This window comes from Papilio machaon, chromosome 8 (genome assembly GCF_912999745.1).
Source record: "Papilio machaon chromosome 8, ilPapMach1.1, whole genome shotgun sequence".
NCBI classification, from domain to species: Eukaryota; Metazoa; Arthropoda; class Insecta; order Lepidoptera; family Papilionidae; genus Papilio; species Papilio machaon.
In genome coordinates this window covers 5551328-5567952 of record NC_059993.1, presented here as the reverse complement: position 1 = coordinate 5567952, position 16625 = coordinate 5551328, and the positions used below count along the sequence as shown (strand labels likewise).

The window sequence follows — 16625 nt, the reverse complement described above, 5'->3', positions numbered from 1 at the left end:
CGTACATAAAACACTCATGATATTGTACTTAAACTAGCCAATCTCGGTGATTAATGCTTCATTTAGCGATTCTGAGATATAACAAAATACTTATCAATAGGATATTTATTCAAATAAATAAAACGAAAAGTTTAGATTGTAAATATGTTTTTATTTAAACACACAAGACACGTACGTAAACTTTTCATCATATTCTATCAATATTTATTTATTAAACTGTATACACTACAAGCTATTCACTTTGAGCATTTATAATTGTCTTTTGTTAATATGTAACTGTAAAATTCTACTACAGATTCGCACTTGTTTGTTGTGACACAGAGTAATAAAACTAAAACAGTAACATAGAATAAATTTTTAAACAGTGTTATTTTTGAAACTGTTTTTTTTTTTTTGTAAAATTGTTTGATTGTTTAAAAAAATAAAGACATTGCTAACAGAATTCGATTTTAAGAAACTAATAGCATTGATTCTATGTCTTATTTCAATTGAAACTTTAAGCTTAAATTAGCTAAATTATTGGTGGGAGGTAAATATAATTAACAAGTATTGTGGTTCGTTATGATTTTGTGACGGATATTATTTATAAATTAAAACAATGAAAACAGATCAATAATTATGAATCTTAACATTAAAATAAATAAAAGAGTGAGAGTAATCTCCTAAGCGAGAAATTATAAAAATAAATATTTTACGGAATAGATAGGATTTATAGTTTAATTTTGGTGGAACTAAAATGTAGGTGATATGTGTCAATATTCTCTCGTTAAGACAAAATAAATAAAACAAAAAATAAAATATACAGACAAAACGGTGTCGGTGACGAAAAAAGTCTAGATATTTTTTTTTTCAAATTCTTCCTCGTAGTTTAATATGGTGGTACATAGTTTTTGCTTCTCCTTGCCGTCTATACTACAACATACAGTTTGAAACTGATAGTATTCTTTTTTTATTAGAATATCTAGTGTATTTTTCTGGTCTATTATTAACCTATTATTAACATGGCCTACCTTTTAATTCTTTTAACTTCTAATCTATAATCAAAACTTATTTGCAATAAACTAGCTTTCACTCCTTTGGCAATTCTTCAAACGGATAAAACTTTACATACAATATAAAGTTAGAATCGTACCTATTTACATAAACCAAACTATTTTAACTATTTTTAACCAAATTTGACATTCATCTACTTTTCAATACTGTATTAATTTCAAGTAAAGTTTGTACTAACTGTCGGAAGTTTTAAAAGTTTATTAAGTTGTTGGGTTTACTGCTCACCGGCTTTTACCCTGAAAGAGAAATCAAAATGGATTAACATACCATACTCTTAAATTTGATAACATACCAGAACATCGATTTACGAACACTGACAACAATTTCAGTTTGACGGACTATATCAACTATATTAATGGGGGAAAAAGGATTTGAATCCACTGGTATTATCTTGTTTTTCCGACAAATTATTTTTTAATATTTATCATACTAATTTTTCTAATTCACCTAACACCTTACTTGTTGCAAAGAGAGTTGAAGGTTCGAAAATATCCAAAATTATTATAGCGCTTTGTAACATTTAATTAATATTATTTGTTAATTACAGCACTTGTTACAAGTACAATTTTCTTTTTTAATTTTTAAAACATCAATTTTAGAACATAAAATTAATTATGAATAAATGAACATCTATGAAAGGATACAAAGTTTAGTCCTTATTCAAACTTGTTTGAAATCTATCAAACACTTAACATAGAGTTAAAAAAAAAAACATGCTAAGAAACGCATTTAATTTTAAATGGCAATGATCTAATATTCTAAAAAAGGATACTTACCTTTTATGTTAATCACATTGTGAACTATCCACTACGACATTCGGACACACAATCTTGTTGGCATTATATGATCACGAAATATTGAAAAATGTTTATGATTTGTATACAAAACATAAAAAGTTAATAATATGTCATCAACTTACGTTTACAATGTAATTTAATTTTCTATTCCCTAAAGTCATAACAGGCTTTTGTTAAAAAGTGTGATTCAACCAAATAATAAACACAGAAACAAATTTTTATGTTTAAAAAAAAATTAATATATCGACGCCCCCAACGAATAATCCCGTAATGCACTCTTACCGGGTTTTTGCTTTTCCGTCGAATTCGGCATCTAAAGGTCCTATTACACGTTGGGATTTTTTTTTTAACTTTTTTTTATTCCGGTATTATAATTTTTCCTTCATAGCACAGAATACGCTCGGAATATATGAATGAAAATTAAATATAATGTAGCTATAAAAATTAGTTTTGTTTTGGTATCTAAAAGATTTTTGTACATTAATTATTGATGAAGTTATTAAAGAAATATGGTATTTTGCTTCTCCTGAAAAATTTGATTTTTCCTATTACGGGATTATTCGGTGGGGGCGTCGAAATAATGGTGTCAAGATTTAACAATAATTGCATTAAGAAAATGTGTACAATATTAACCATTATGAGACTTTGGTATTCCAAATAATAGACATGGTTTAATTATTAAAAAATTTGATATAATCCAGTGAATGCATTACAATGATACGACAATACAAGTACTAATACAAAAACAGAAGCCTCTAAATTTGGTTCTTACCTTATTTTCACATTTAGCAAATACAGCAATGTGATTTTCTAACAATCCGTACTCTGAAAAAGTTCAACAAAAGCTAAGCATTTATCAAAAATATAGGCTTCTGTTTTTCATATATGGATATTGAATTAATGTCCAATGAAATGTTTATGACATGATTCAACTTGCAAATGTTTGATATGGCAAGTAATATAAAAATAATTTATTTACAAAATTTTCAAATACCCACACTATTACAATGTTAATTTTAAATTTTTTTTTTGACTAGAATGATGATTAAGTAGGGAACTCTATAAGGAATACAAACCGATGGTAAAATTTTATAATCATATGCATGAAGACATGCAATATGTTGGTGTCACGAAAAAAACGAGAAATGTAAGTATTTTCAAATGTATTTCATGTTGGTTTCCTAAGTTTAATGTCATTGATTACTTACACCTAAAATTATCATAAAATTGACATATTCCTTGGGCAAAAAACGTAAAAACTTGTTGAAGTTAAAAAATATGAAATTCACCACAATAAAACCGTCTACTATAATGTTGCCCGATTAAAAAAATTAAAACAGTAGAAAACAAATAAGATTAAAAATAGCCGCCAAATTATAACTATAATGTAATTATGAAAATAAAAACAAAGTTTATTCATAATATTACTTTAGAAGTTCTTAACAAAAAAATGGTAGATGTTATTTTTGTTTATACAAGAAGTGTTAAAAAGTTTATACAAGAATTATAAAAAAATATGCAACTGTCAAGACAAAAATTAAATTAAAGCTGTAATATTCAAAATCTTTGATTAATGAAAAATGTATGCAAAAATGATGTTCGGTTTTCCAGGAACAAGAAACATAAAAAAAATATTGAGAGTAAAAATATACATCGATGATATAAACAGCTAAATTAAAAAGAAGATCTAGAGAAACACAACACATACATGCATTAAATGAACTGTTGAACTGCACAAAAATATCATTTAAAAACTAATATATACTAAGGAAAGATTATAAATCTGACCAATTATGATTCAAGATTGTGCTGTGATTTAAGACAACACTTTTTGTTATCAATGCAGGATGTTAAGAATGACTGATTGAAAATGCTTGATAAAAATGTAGGCGTGCAGGAGATGTTTGCGTGAAACAAATCGTATGAGTCTTCATTCCTTTCACAGAGAACATTTGGGCGTCAGCGGTTTCCTAGAATATTAGTTTAACACGTTACAAAACGATTTTTTTTTTAATTAAGCAATGTTAACGCATTGATGGAAAGCATTTTTTTAGCACATAATAAAAACAAGCGATACAAAAAATAAATTATAAACAATAGTCCTTTGAGTATGTTTTATTAATACATGAATATAAAATAATGAAATAAAATGATATAAAACATGCAGATTAAATTTTACGTCGCGGCAAATATTTTCATAGATTAAAAAATGTGTAAAAGTAAATCATAAATGTAGCAACATTTACCGCGCGTAAATATAAAAGCGGTTTAAAAAAATATAAAAATTATACGATCTTGTGTATAGAGTATTTTAATAGATACTAATATTCTTGGGGGCGAATCTGAAAACGTAAAAAGCACATATAAACAAAAAACACCCAACATGCAATATATACAAATAAGTAAGTCTATTTAAAATGATAAAAAGATTAAATTGTCACTGTTAGAAACATAGGATTAGCAGTAAGAATGAAAGGAGGTTGTTATTTTTAAAGTTTTTAATCAATATATATAGAGCTAACGACTAAAGAAAGGTGCAAATAGATAAATAGAGAAGAAAATGTGCATTGAGGCTACAGGATACAAACATTTGTACTGGAATATTATTTAACCTTTTGTTACTCAAAAATACAATTAACAACATCAATATTTTCCCTATCTGATAAAGGACCACTTCAAAACGTTCATTTATAATGTATCCCGCCCGTCGAAAACAGATAACGACCCCCACTGGATGAAAATGTCAGCTTATTTGACAGATTAATACATCGATATAGATAAGACCCCTATTCAATATTAGCAACAACATAATAAACTTTATTAGAACAACAGGTGTCAGTAATTTATACAACTCTACTATAAATACATGCTTTAAGACTGTACCTGTGAATTCACATTATCAAAACATTCACATAAAACATGTTTTATGGGCACATTTCGGTAGTGAGAACTTATAGTACGACCAACAGGACTAACCCACAAACTTTTTTAACGACGTTCAAAAAAGCGTCAATCGATTTAATGTAGCTAAGTACAATAGAATGCTAATATAATCTCATCTCAAATCAACCAACTATCCAACCTTACAGTGAGAACCGTTATCTAAGTACTAGCACCCTGTAAAATATACATAAATATAGTGTACATAAATAAACAATGTTATTTACATAAGTTATTGAATGCTATTCTACGTTATACGCTCTAGATTATTCTAGAAGCTATGCAGAAGGAAGCGGTTAGTGTTGGTCTTACATGTGCTCCGGATGGCTGCGGATGCAGTTGATAAAGTCGCTGGGTTTGAGTTCTCCTCTGCAGATGCGGAATACAGCGGTGAAAAGTGGAAATCTGGAAAAGAATTTCTTTTTAATAAAAAAATACAAGAAAAATAACGGTTCCTGTTTGCTAATGTTTGCCACTAGCTTAATATAAGGCAAACCTCGTTTATTTACAACTTGACAATATTAAAAAGAGTACCTCATTGTTAATCTGGTAGTTAATAGTCTGATGTAATATCACATGTTCTTTTAAAGATCATGGCGATTAATGCTAAAATATTTATCATTTTGGCTATGGTATTTGTTACGTGAACTGTAAAGTGTGAAAACCAGCCAATTAACATTAACATTGACCTCTAATTGAACATGGATGTCCGCCAAGTCAAACTATTTCAATCCACATTATTACGCGACGTGTGGACCGCATTATCTGCGAGGTTAACAATGTGTCACGTGGCTTATATTACACTTCAACGACAGCTGTACGTCTTAAACTAGACTGTAATGTATAAAATAATTCCACACCAACCCGCCCGCGACTTGGTCAGCGCAGAAAAAAAACGAAGCCTATAATATGCCCGCATGCATCAACTATCTTGCTGTTAAATTTTGCCCAACCGTTCGGAAAGTGCCCGGAACACACGAGGGTTTACGGACAAACAGAGAGAAATTAAAAAAAAAAAATTGTTATGAGCAACGCAAATATATCATGTGCACTGAATATGATTTTTTTTTCGATATTATGGACAGACTCTCCAATTTCATTAGTGTCTTTTTAAAATAGTCAGTAATATTATTTTGTGTTAACGTCCCAAATCGTAATAAAATGCCATAGATTTGACCAAGAAATTCTTCGAAAAATCCAATAAAAACGTCAACGCTATTTGTTTGGTTATAAACCACTAATAAGTCGTAAGTCGTCGTAGTCAGTTTTGTACGATGAAAATGACTGTTACTCTATACAATTAAATGTTCCCTTATTTATTCATCTGAAGAGATCAAACTACGACTGCTCTAAAGATGTCGGATGAACGTTATAATCAGAAGTCATATGACAATGTTTTTATGGAATGTTTGTTCATTAAATAACATGTAATTAAAATATTTATTCTTATGAGGTCAACGACGATACGGTTAATGTCATTGTTTATTTTTTTAATTTGATATAATATTTTCTTGACTTGATTTTCTTAAATGTACGCTAATTTAGTCAATTTGACAATCTTTTTAATAAAAAATATAATATAGTAATAAACACACAGTAGTCTAAGGTGCCTGATAAAAATAACATTGAAACACGTCCTCGTGCTTTCAATGGATTCCTCACGAGTCTTACGTCACTTCTCACGTGATTTACTATGGGAAATGCCAAAAAAATATTCTGGCTTGAAAACGTTGGCGGTATATCTCGTTTGAAAATATGTCGAGCTTGAAATTTGAATAGAGCACTGGCAGCAATATTTCACTAGCAAACCGTCGATGTGATTGACAGGGACTGGTATTACGCAAGAACGAACAATTACAAACAACATGGCATTTAAAGGGTTGGGTTATAATATTTCACTCATTACTGGCAAACAGTATCAGTCAGTGTTATTTTTCGTTAAACAAAAAGACGTCAAAAAACCTAAAAGCGTTGTCAACAGATCTTTAACTAAAGATAAAAAAAATAACTAAAACTTCAATTAAACAGCGAATTAACACGCTGAGTGCCATAACGATTTTCACCGATCGGTCGAATAATCGGTGGCATTGAACGTGTTAGCAGATGCTCACTTGTTTTCCATATTCTTGTTGGCGAGCATATGATTGACTTCCTCCGCGGTGATGGGTCCTTGCAGCTTCTGTCCGTTCAGCATTTCATCTTCCAGTTCTTTGATAGATCGGCCCGTCTTCACAAACGCCTCCGCCACTCTCCTATTTCTGCCGCCTGTAATAAATGATAAAATCGACATTATATAAAATAATATCTGTTGCCCGCGAATCCGTCCGCGCGGATTTAAAAAAAAACTATTTTTTTCTTTTTCCAGACTGTGATCTGCATCTATACCAAATTACATCAAGATCCGTTGTTCCGGAGATACCTTCTAACAAACATCCGTTCATCCATCCATCTAAACTTACTCATTTATAATATTGATACGTTATTACATCTAGTACTATAGATAAAGGTACGTAACGTTATGTAATTTAACAAACAGTAATGTTACTGTAATCAAAGCGACAATAATATTCCTAAAATTTGATATAAAACGTCATCAAACAAAGCCAAAAATACGATAAAAGTGTAGTGAAATTACACGAATGTCGTAACTTATATTTATTGAGTATTTAGTTATCTTGCAAAGCAAACATTAATAAATAAATTTGAAGCTTTACGACGATAAGAACGACCCGAGTACTAAATAGGACATTGCACGGAATAGTTGACGGTTGTACATCAACGATTAAACGTACAAGTGAAACAAGTTGCCGTACAACTAGGTACACTGAAATTAGCTAAGTCAGTGTGAAAACATAAAAATCTATACTCGATTGTGACTTGATGTTCTGCAAAGTCATCTAGAGATAAAAGTATTTGCTAGAATTAAAGGAACTATAAAATAGATTATTTAAAACAGATAATTTAATTTTTATCCAGCTGACTTAACCGCTCAGGAAGGAATTCATAAAAATTTCAATTTTTTCAATGATTTTTTTAAACACATAAAGAACAAGCATGTCAATATTATTTTTTTCAAGGCGAGAGAAGAGAACTCGTTACTATCTCACAATGTTTACAGTTTTGTTTTGATTATTGCACGCAATTGAATAATTGTGAAATCAAATTTTCTTTATACATACTTAATATGTTATGGGCCTAATTATTTTATTTTAATGTAATAATGTATGCATGTCTTCGAAACAGCATAAATTTTATTGCATGTAGGCCTATGATTAATATAATCACGCGTCATGAATCACATCATAATTGAATAACAACGTAACTGATAAAACCAAAATATTTTTATTGTCATCCATAAAAGCTGTCTATGAAGTGCTCATTTTTGCAAATAACATTGGCCGCATATTTTTATAAAACAAATTGAAATTAAACATAATTAAAAAATATCCAACAAAAATATAGACAAATCTATATATATATATATATAAAAGAAAGTCGTGTTAGTTACACTATTTATAACTCAAGATCAGTCGAACTGATTTGACTGAAAATTGGTGGGCAGGTAGCTTAGAACCAGGAAACGGACATAGGATAATTTTTACCCCGTTTTCTATTTTTTATTCCGCGCGGACGGAGTCGCGGGTAAAAGCTAGTAAGACTATATTGTTTAATTAATTATCGTGATTCTGTGTTTTCACGACTTGTTTACATAAAAGTAAGAACAATAGATCATTAAAATAAAGAACAGACAAACAATCCGTGCACTCATACCACGACCTTTGATCGATAAATTATAAACAACAATAAAGTCATACTGCGGACATTTGGGTCATAGCCTTTTTCTCCGAACTGCCCTCGCTTTGACAGTTAAGATATATAAGTACACTTCAACACGAAACGAAGAAGCTAGTAGAGCTCCATCCCATATGACTAAACCCATACTATGTAATTTATTTAACATATGGACAAAAGAAAACAAGAAGAGAAAGTAAAAAGTCAGAACTACAGTCAAACCGAATAAATCTCTATAAGCGAGTCATTGTCCGGTCCAAGAAACTTGAGTAAGATAAACTTATAAGGGAGAAAAATATCGCGGTCCCTTCGACTCTCGCTTGGACAAGAACCCGTCCAGGTTCGATTATATTTAGTATAATTTTATAAATTGTAAATTTAGTATAAAAAAACCCTTGAGGTTTCCGCAACGTCATGTGTCTCCCGAAACGGCGAAAAGTAGATTGCGGAGGTTCATTTGAACACATCAAATGGAGGTCCGTAATCTCTACCTACCCCTCTGGGTTACAGGGGTGAGTTGTGTTTGTTTTTTATGCTATATGGCGATTTCGTAACATGAGTATCGATGGACTTTGTTACATGAATATGAATCACAGTCATGAATACAAAGTTCAAATTTATCAGTATGCATGACTAGTATAACTTTGTTTCTACATTGTTACTAATTAACTGCAATACTCAGTGAATATAATATACTCTCTAGCTAGATGTATAAAATCTTGAATACTAATCTTTTCCTTTTCTTTTCCTAAAGATAAGACTGAACTGGAGAGTTGGGTTGGCTGGAGTGAATCCAGATCCTGCTCACACGCAAAATACGCGCCAGTCGTGGAGTTGCGGAAATTGAGCCCTTACAACTAACAAAGATAAGACGGTCCATATTATGGACATTGCATTTATAAATCTTATTAATGGTTTTATATTCGAACGGCAGTGGTAAACACGGTTAAACTTACTCCGCCTTATTACAAAAAATCTCAACAACTCTGGTTTAAATGTATTTAATAAAATAAACTATAAAAAATAAAATATTTAATTTTTAATATTTTAGAAAATACTGCGTCAATTAGTCGCACAATCGTGCGTTACTTTTTCGATCCACTATTTTTTCCACAAAACGTTTAGTAAATCGGTACTTTTGTCTTAAATCTTCATTCGACAATTCTACAAAAGGATCCAAACGAACTCAACGTTTATTAGGTTGACGTGACATTTCTAATATTGGAGATGTTTCAATATCTTCAATGTCTTCCATGTCCATTAAACTAACCAAATCAGATTTTTAACAAAAATCCGATAAGGCACAAAACTCGTAACTAAGCGGATAGCAAATTCAAATGAATAACCTTAAATTTTACACTTTTGACATAAGTCTAAATCTGTGGTCTAAATAGTTAAACCTGGGAACGCAATGGTTTAAAGTTGTTACCATAGATAGTCCAGGTTTAACGTTAAACTAAGTTTTGTAATATGAATTTTAAATAAACCACTTCGAATGTAGGTTTAAACCAGGTTTTATTGTTAGACCACATTTTATAATAAGGCGGACTAAGTTTTTATATCTGACAATAATACCGCTACCTTTAAAGTAAACAGTCTACAAGATAAGTCACAGATAATTTTATAACAGTTCAAAAAACAACAGTGTCGCAATATCAATGGCATGATTACTCAAGAGTACGAGAAAAATCAATACGTTTTATCAGCACCGCGCTATCTAAGCCGGTATTAAAAAACTATCACTTAGCAACATAGTTGATAATTGACTAAATGATTGAATTTGTGGTTTTTAGTCATATATTTAAGAAAAAATGGAGGTAAACTCCTTTGAATGTAAAATCAAAGACAAAAACTAATTAACAGAAATATGACAATTTAAAAAATTCCTAAATATTATACTATTTCAATACCTATTATTTATCTTATCGTGGGTTTCTGAGACTAAAACCCCCGTTTAAAATATGTAGTTATCTCTGTTTTGTGAAAGATAATGACAGGGATGACGATATGTTTTATATAGAGAATTTGGTCTCAGAAACCAACGGTTAGTCGATAAAATGAAATATTGTCAATTTCTTCGCAAACGCACTTCATTAAGTGAGCGGCTTTGTTATGAACTAAATTAAGAAGGCCAATACAAAAGAAAGAAATAGTACTTCCCATCCATTCACATTCATACAGCCTTGATAAATGTTTCTCGAGCTCACTGACAACTCACTATTAAAACTTTAAATATAACTGATTTTATTAGCCTCACAAAATTATGTTTCTTTTAATAATAATAGAATAGAAACCTTGTCCAATTTTAAACTTTAAATCACGAATCGTATCTATCGTGCTTAGCTGCAAGCGCATATCTTCACAGATGGATACCAGTTGAGCTCACTGTTGGGAGGAAAATGTGGATGAGGGTATCTGATCGCGTATCCCTTAACGGAGGGCCGTTTCCTAAAATTGTACTTTGTGGTGAGTTCGTAATTGCGAGATAACTTAAAGTTTGCCGACTATACCTGGTATAAAAACTTACCATAACACGTAGTGATGAGGTCTGCGACGCCACAAGATTCAAAGAACGTGCTCAGCTTGCTGCCCGGGTAGAACACATCCACGAATTTAATCATCTCCATCAGGCCGAGACGGATGACGGCCGCCTTCGTGTTGTCTCCAAAGCCCAGACCGTCCACAAATCCAGCGCCCACCGCTACTATGTTCTAAGCATTTTGAGAAAATGAAAATGTCTGGTAGCGGTCACTATTTTAGCGATATCAGGAGGATTTTTCGTTTGCCACTTAAAAAGTTCTGGCATTTTTGCACAGATATATGACTACGTAAGACATTCTAGTCTTAGAACTCACTTGGCGAATTTATTTTCATACAACCGTAACAGCAGTGAACGTGTTAAACTTAAATTATGACAAACCTTAAGAGCGCCGCATATTTCAACCGCGTCCTCGTCATCAACCACGACCACTCGGAAGTACTCCGTCTGTATGATGTCCCGCATCATTGGCGCTAACATTACATCGCGACACCCGATAGTCGTCTCACAGAACTTCTCTTCCGCTACCTAACAAGAATATTTTCTGTGTGTTATTTTAAAAAAAAACATCAGTCTTCTTGAAACCTTCTTATTTTTTCCTTTAAGTTCTAGTGCGGAAACGTGTTTTTTACAACTGTGATAAACGAAAAATTACCTACGCTCATAATAAAAGCCTATGTAGAGAAAATTATAGGTAAAAAATCTGAGTGTTTTAATCCAACGAAAGTGGTATACACATTTTTATAGGTTCGAAAGCTAAGCTTTGACTCAGTTAATGTTTTAAATATATATGTCAACTTTGTTATTTAATCTCGTATATCGATAGCTTAGATATAGTTCAACATTACAATGGATTGTGAAGGTTAATCTGCTTATATGGGATACAGTCACAACAAACAACCTGATATAATCTCGCGGAAGGTTACCGTTGAAATGGAATTCCTCATATGAATATCACTTTTATACCAATATTGAATACAATGTGAATTCATGAATAGTTGTAACGTTAGTCCTTAGCTTCAAAAAACAATAACGGCTTGAATGATATTGATGTGTGAGACCTAAACTATCATAAGGGTACAGTTGACGCAGTTTTATTGATTTTATAAATTAGTTTTAATCTTAAAACTAAATAAATCACCAAAGCGGCCGTTTTCACATCGTTAGTTTTATCATGCGATTTTACTTTCAAGGCCTTAGGTATGTTATTTCTGTCGCTCAGTACATGCTATTGATACGTGATAAAGAATAAACAATATGTTTTAATATAGTTATTTTAGTAATATGTGAGAGTATTCTCCGTTTTATCTGACAACTCAACCCAATGGTGTTTTGTAAACAACAACTATGAACAAGAATGAACTCAGGTTTAGTACAAGCATCGAGCATTCACTAGTTGTTGAGCAATTCTTAGTTTTTTTTTTAGATTCTATATCCATACTTAATTCTTCATCTGTTTTTTAAAAGAACAATAGAACAAAATTAATGCTTACGAAGAAAAAAACTCGCTACAGTTTTATTATTCTGGGCGCTTTTTGTTTCAGTAAACTAGACAAGGCTTTGAAAATTAGAGCTCCAAGCGAAATTTTTGTCATATGCGAAAATGTATTTTTTGCGTGAATAAACTTAGTACTGAAATTTCACACATAATGATTTCATTGACAAATGATGAAGCTCTGAATAATGCACAAATCAAAAAATATGTCTGACAAAAAAATAAATTTTCGAAAGTGTGAAATTGTAAAAATATTCTTCCGACTATCAGCACCCATAACACATTTAAAATGCCACTAGGATTTTTACAGAAAATAAACTTGCAGAGATTAAATAGTAGTAAATGTGTTAAAAAATGTTTTAATAAATAATACATTAATCATCAATAATTATGGTTAAGAATTTAACAATACTTACTTCAGATGCAATGTTGGCACCCATTAATACCGCACAAGGTATCTTGAGGCATCTTGTGATAATGTGAGAGATAAGGTCAATGCCACCGCCTTCTGCGATGTCGAAGCCCTGCCAAAAACATGTTTGATTTATCACTTGTATATTTAAAATACCTTCAATACACAATCTTTAATATCTCAAACTTATGTGTTTTGCCAACCCCAGCCCTCGTGACTACATATTATGTTATGTAATCGCTTAAAATCATAAAATGTATTATAAAGCATTCCAAATAATTAAAAAAGTACCATCAGCTATAATCCAATTCATATACAGTTGCAAACAAAACAATTATTGTTGTATAATTATAATAAACTAGCTTTTACCCGCGACTCCGTCCGCGCTGAATAAAAAATAGAAAACAGGCCAAAAATTATCCTATGTCCGTTTCCTGGTTCTAAGCTACCTGCCCACCAATTTTCAGTCAAATCGATTCAGCCGTTCTTGAGTTATAAATAGTGTAACTAACATGACTTTAGATGAATTTAAAAATAAATACCTTTATAAGAGAAAGTGCAGCAGCTGTTGGTTTAATTTTACCCAACAATGTTGAACATATGGTCCTTACAAACTGGTGTGGCACTACAAATATGAGCAGATCTGCATCTTTAGCTGCATCTACCACGTCCGGAATGGCAACCTTTCAAAAAAAGAAATTTCATAAAACCATTTCAGTGGTTCACTATCACATAAACACTTGTAGTAGCATGGAATGATGTGAAACATGGCTATAGTGAGGCCTATATCCAGCAACGGTCTATGTTCGGCCATTAAAAAAGAAGAAGAAACTTAGTTATGAACTCTTGTAAATTTTTATAACAAAATTCTCTAATGGTTATAACAAAATCATAGTGAACAGATTATAAATATAGTATACTTCTTCAAGTGTTTATAAGTTCCAATGAGAAAGATTTGATTTTAGTGCAATCCAGGCAGACATCAAAATGTTATGTTTCAGTTACGGACAAAAATTCAAAACCAGAAGTTATAGCATAACAACTTTGTATTTTATCTCCTATACAACAAGTTTTAACCCTATTTTAATATAGGATTACTAAAAAAAATGAATGTGTAATCTTATAAGCCATTACTTAGAAAGGTGGTATGTAGTTAAATATTTTATTTTTTATTTTATATGATTAATAGTTATATTGTACTCACAATATTAGGCGGGAGTTTATGGCCTGGCAAATACTTGACATTCTCATGAGTTTCATTGATTATTTCAGTCAGCTTTTTCCCTTCAATCATCTCCTCATACACCCACATCGTGACTCTATCCTCGAAGTTAGGCAGCCTTGCTGCATTGCGACCAACTATTTTAGCAATCGCTGAACCCCTATAGATAACAAATGATAACTTAAAATTACGTTTTTTGTCATTAAAAACAAAATCAAATAATTTATACTGAGTACCACTTTTTATTTAGATCTTATTTAATCATTCATTTTAAGATATAATTAACACATACAGAAAAAAAGATTTTACTATCTGAGCGCACACTAGTGCAGTTATGTCATCCTTTGTACTAAGGTCACGGTAAACAAAAATGATCTAATTAAAATAGAAAGAAAGAAACCTTACCAATTTCCTGAACCAATAATACACACTCTATTTTTTACTTGCTTTTCTGCCATTGTTATATTGTTGTTATAAAAAAGAAATTTAAAAACAATGCAAAAAATATTGTATTTTTCAAAAACTACACACTAGCCGTCACCAGTATCGAATCTAGTCTGAAACAAGTGTATGAGGAGTAAAGACTAGCCGCAGCCAAGAACGCGTTAACACAAACTGATGTTACGTTATCATGTCATAGCACAATTGCAATAGACGTTATCATCGCTAATTATGACCAGTTCACACCAGGCCAGCTCAGTAGGCCAGTCGCGCTGGCCTGTCATTGACAGTGTCGTCCACATTACGCCAGTCCAGTTTGAGGCGTGGCTTAGTAAATACTACAGGGACAATGTCGTCGAGAAAAAAAATGGAATACGCTTCATAGTTCTATTTTCGGTTATTATTGTATTGTAAATAAATAAATAAATAATTATAATAATAATAATAAATATTAAGCAAGCCTTCAATTTAATAAAGTAAAAGAAATTAATTACGAGTTAAATAATAAAAAAAACCTAGGGTCAGAAAGTGGATTAGTGAAAGAGATAAGGGGGGTCGGTTTTACTGTTAAAGCAGCTCAAGGCGGAAGATCCGGAGTTTTATCCTGCCACCCTGCATCCCTCGTGGCCGGATATGTGGTGGGGCCGTGAGGGGGGGTACTGGCTTATCCAGCCCCTCTGCGGCCCGGTAGGGTCGGTGGCGGGACCCAACAGCGGATCGCGGCACACCTTCGTTCCGGCGCGCCTCTCCAATGGAGGTTGGTGGGCGTAGCCCACTCTCAGTGGAGAAGCTGCTGCGGCGGCTAGCGCAGACAGGACCGCGGAAGAGAGCGAAAGCGTACCCGTGACCCTGTCACTATGCGCAGTAGGAGGAACAGAGGTGGTTTAGTGGGTATGCTCCTGGTTAGGGGAGAGAATCTCACATAACTCCCGTGTCCCCCCTGGGACACGGCGTATGCATAAAGCATTCCCCTCTTTAAAAAAAAGTCCGTCCACACAATGCTAGTTGGGGAGGAATGGCCGACTTTATGCCAGTTGTATGTCAGCGCTGATTTCGAGCGCGACTAGCCTAGTGTGAACGGGGTATTACTTCATCACACATGCCATGGGTGGTGTAGTATTTCGTTCTCACAACTTTTATTTATCGCACATCGCAATCACACAGCAAAAATCTGTAAAAATGTAAAACAAGTTGATTGAAGATCAAGAAATAACTCCTTCTAGTGCACATAGATAATACTTTTGCCATTGATCTCTGTATGGATTGATGATTGTTTGGACAGTTTTTGCTTCTTTCTGACTTAAACGCGCCTTTCAAAGTTCCTGATTATCTCAATTATTAGTTCGAATCCTCACCACCGTTACCAAAGCCAACCGTCAGCGCCAAAATGGCGAGATTATAAAAGGCACAAAATACCACGTTTTTAGCCTTTCCATGTTTAGAGGTCAGTGATTTTTGCTAGCTCGTTGAAGTATTGTCAAAGTGGAATGTCATGTTTGGCATTTACATGCGCGACTAGACCATAGATATGTTATACAGTTTTCTTTTCTCGCAGAATAGTCAAACAAGGAAATCACGAACCGCTGCTACCGCGATTGGTTCTGTCAGGATATATTAAAACCTGCTTTAATATAGAAAATTATATAAAAGAAAAAAATAACACGACAGATGCAGTACAAAGACCTAAGGCTAAGATTCTTTTTGACATTTTTGACGTTGACACGGGGGCGGTAGTGAGCTGTCATAATTAAGTTTGACTTATACCCACCCAAGTCTATGACACGGTAATAATAATACCGTGAGTGAGAGAGATACAGTTATACACAATTCCTGTGACGTGACAAAGACAGGGATAACTATCTTCCGTCCCTTTCTGCGTACCAGGGTTTGGGGTTTGTTTGGAACAAAGGTTGTCCCCTACAAACAACCTAGGT

At 32.5% G+C, this 16625-nt stretch overlaps 1 protein-coding gene across 3 annotated transcripts; it reads right to left on the bottom strand.

Moving 5' to 3' along the window:
• Positions 1–1066: 1066 nt before the first annotated feature.
• Positions 1067–14886, bottom strand: LOC106717451 (glycerol-3-phosphate dehydrogenase [NAD(+)], cytoplasmic). 3 transcript variants are annotated; one of them, XM_014511318.2, is made up of 9 exons: positions 14656–14886; positions 14233–14410; positions 13571–13711; positions 13033–13140; positions 11503–11649; positions 11110–11293; positions 6902–7055; positions 5103–5195; positions 1067–1289 (listed from the first exon to the last, which is right to left on the bottom strand). In XM_014511318.2, exons 1-9 carry the CDS (start codon positions 14706–14708, stop codon positions 1268–1270), a joined length of 1080 nt encoding a protein of 359 aa, XP_014366804.2. In that variant the 5' UTR covers positions 14709–14886; the 3' UTR covers positions 1067–1267. The 3 variants fall into 3 exon arrangements, with proteins under 3 accessions (XP_014366804.2, XP_014366803.2, XP_014366805.2); XM_014511317.2 differs by lacking the exon at positions 1067–1289 and adding an exon at positions 3604–3820; XM_014511319.2 differs by lacking the exon at positions 1067–1289 and having other exon boundaries at positions 4366–5195.
• Between the last annotated feature and the right edge of the window lie 1739 nt (positions 14887–16625).

Coding starts and splice junctions, on each gene's coding strand:
- LOC106717451 (XM_014511317.2), bottom strand. CDS start 14,708: ATGGCAGAAAAGCAAGTAAAAAATAGAGTGTGTATTATTGGTTCAGGA. Junction 14,411..14,655: donor ATTATTGGTTCAGGAAATTG/GTAAGGTTTCTT, acceptor TGTTATCTATAG/GGGTTCAGCGATTGCTAAAA. Junction 5,196..6,901: donor AACAAGAATATGGAAAACAA/GTGAGCATCTGC, acceptor ATTCTTTTCCAG/ATTTCCACTTTTCACCGCTG.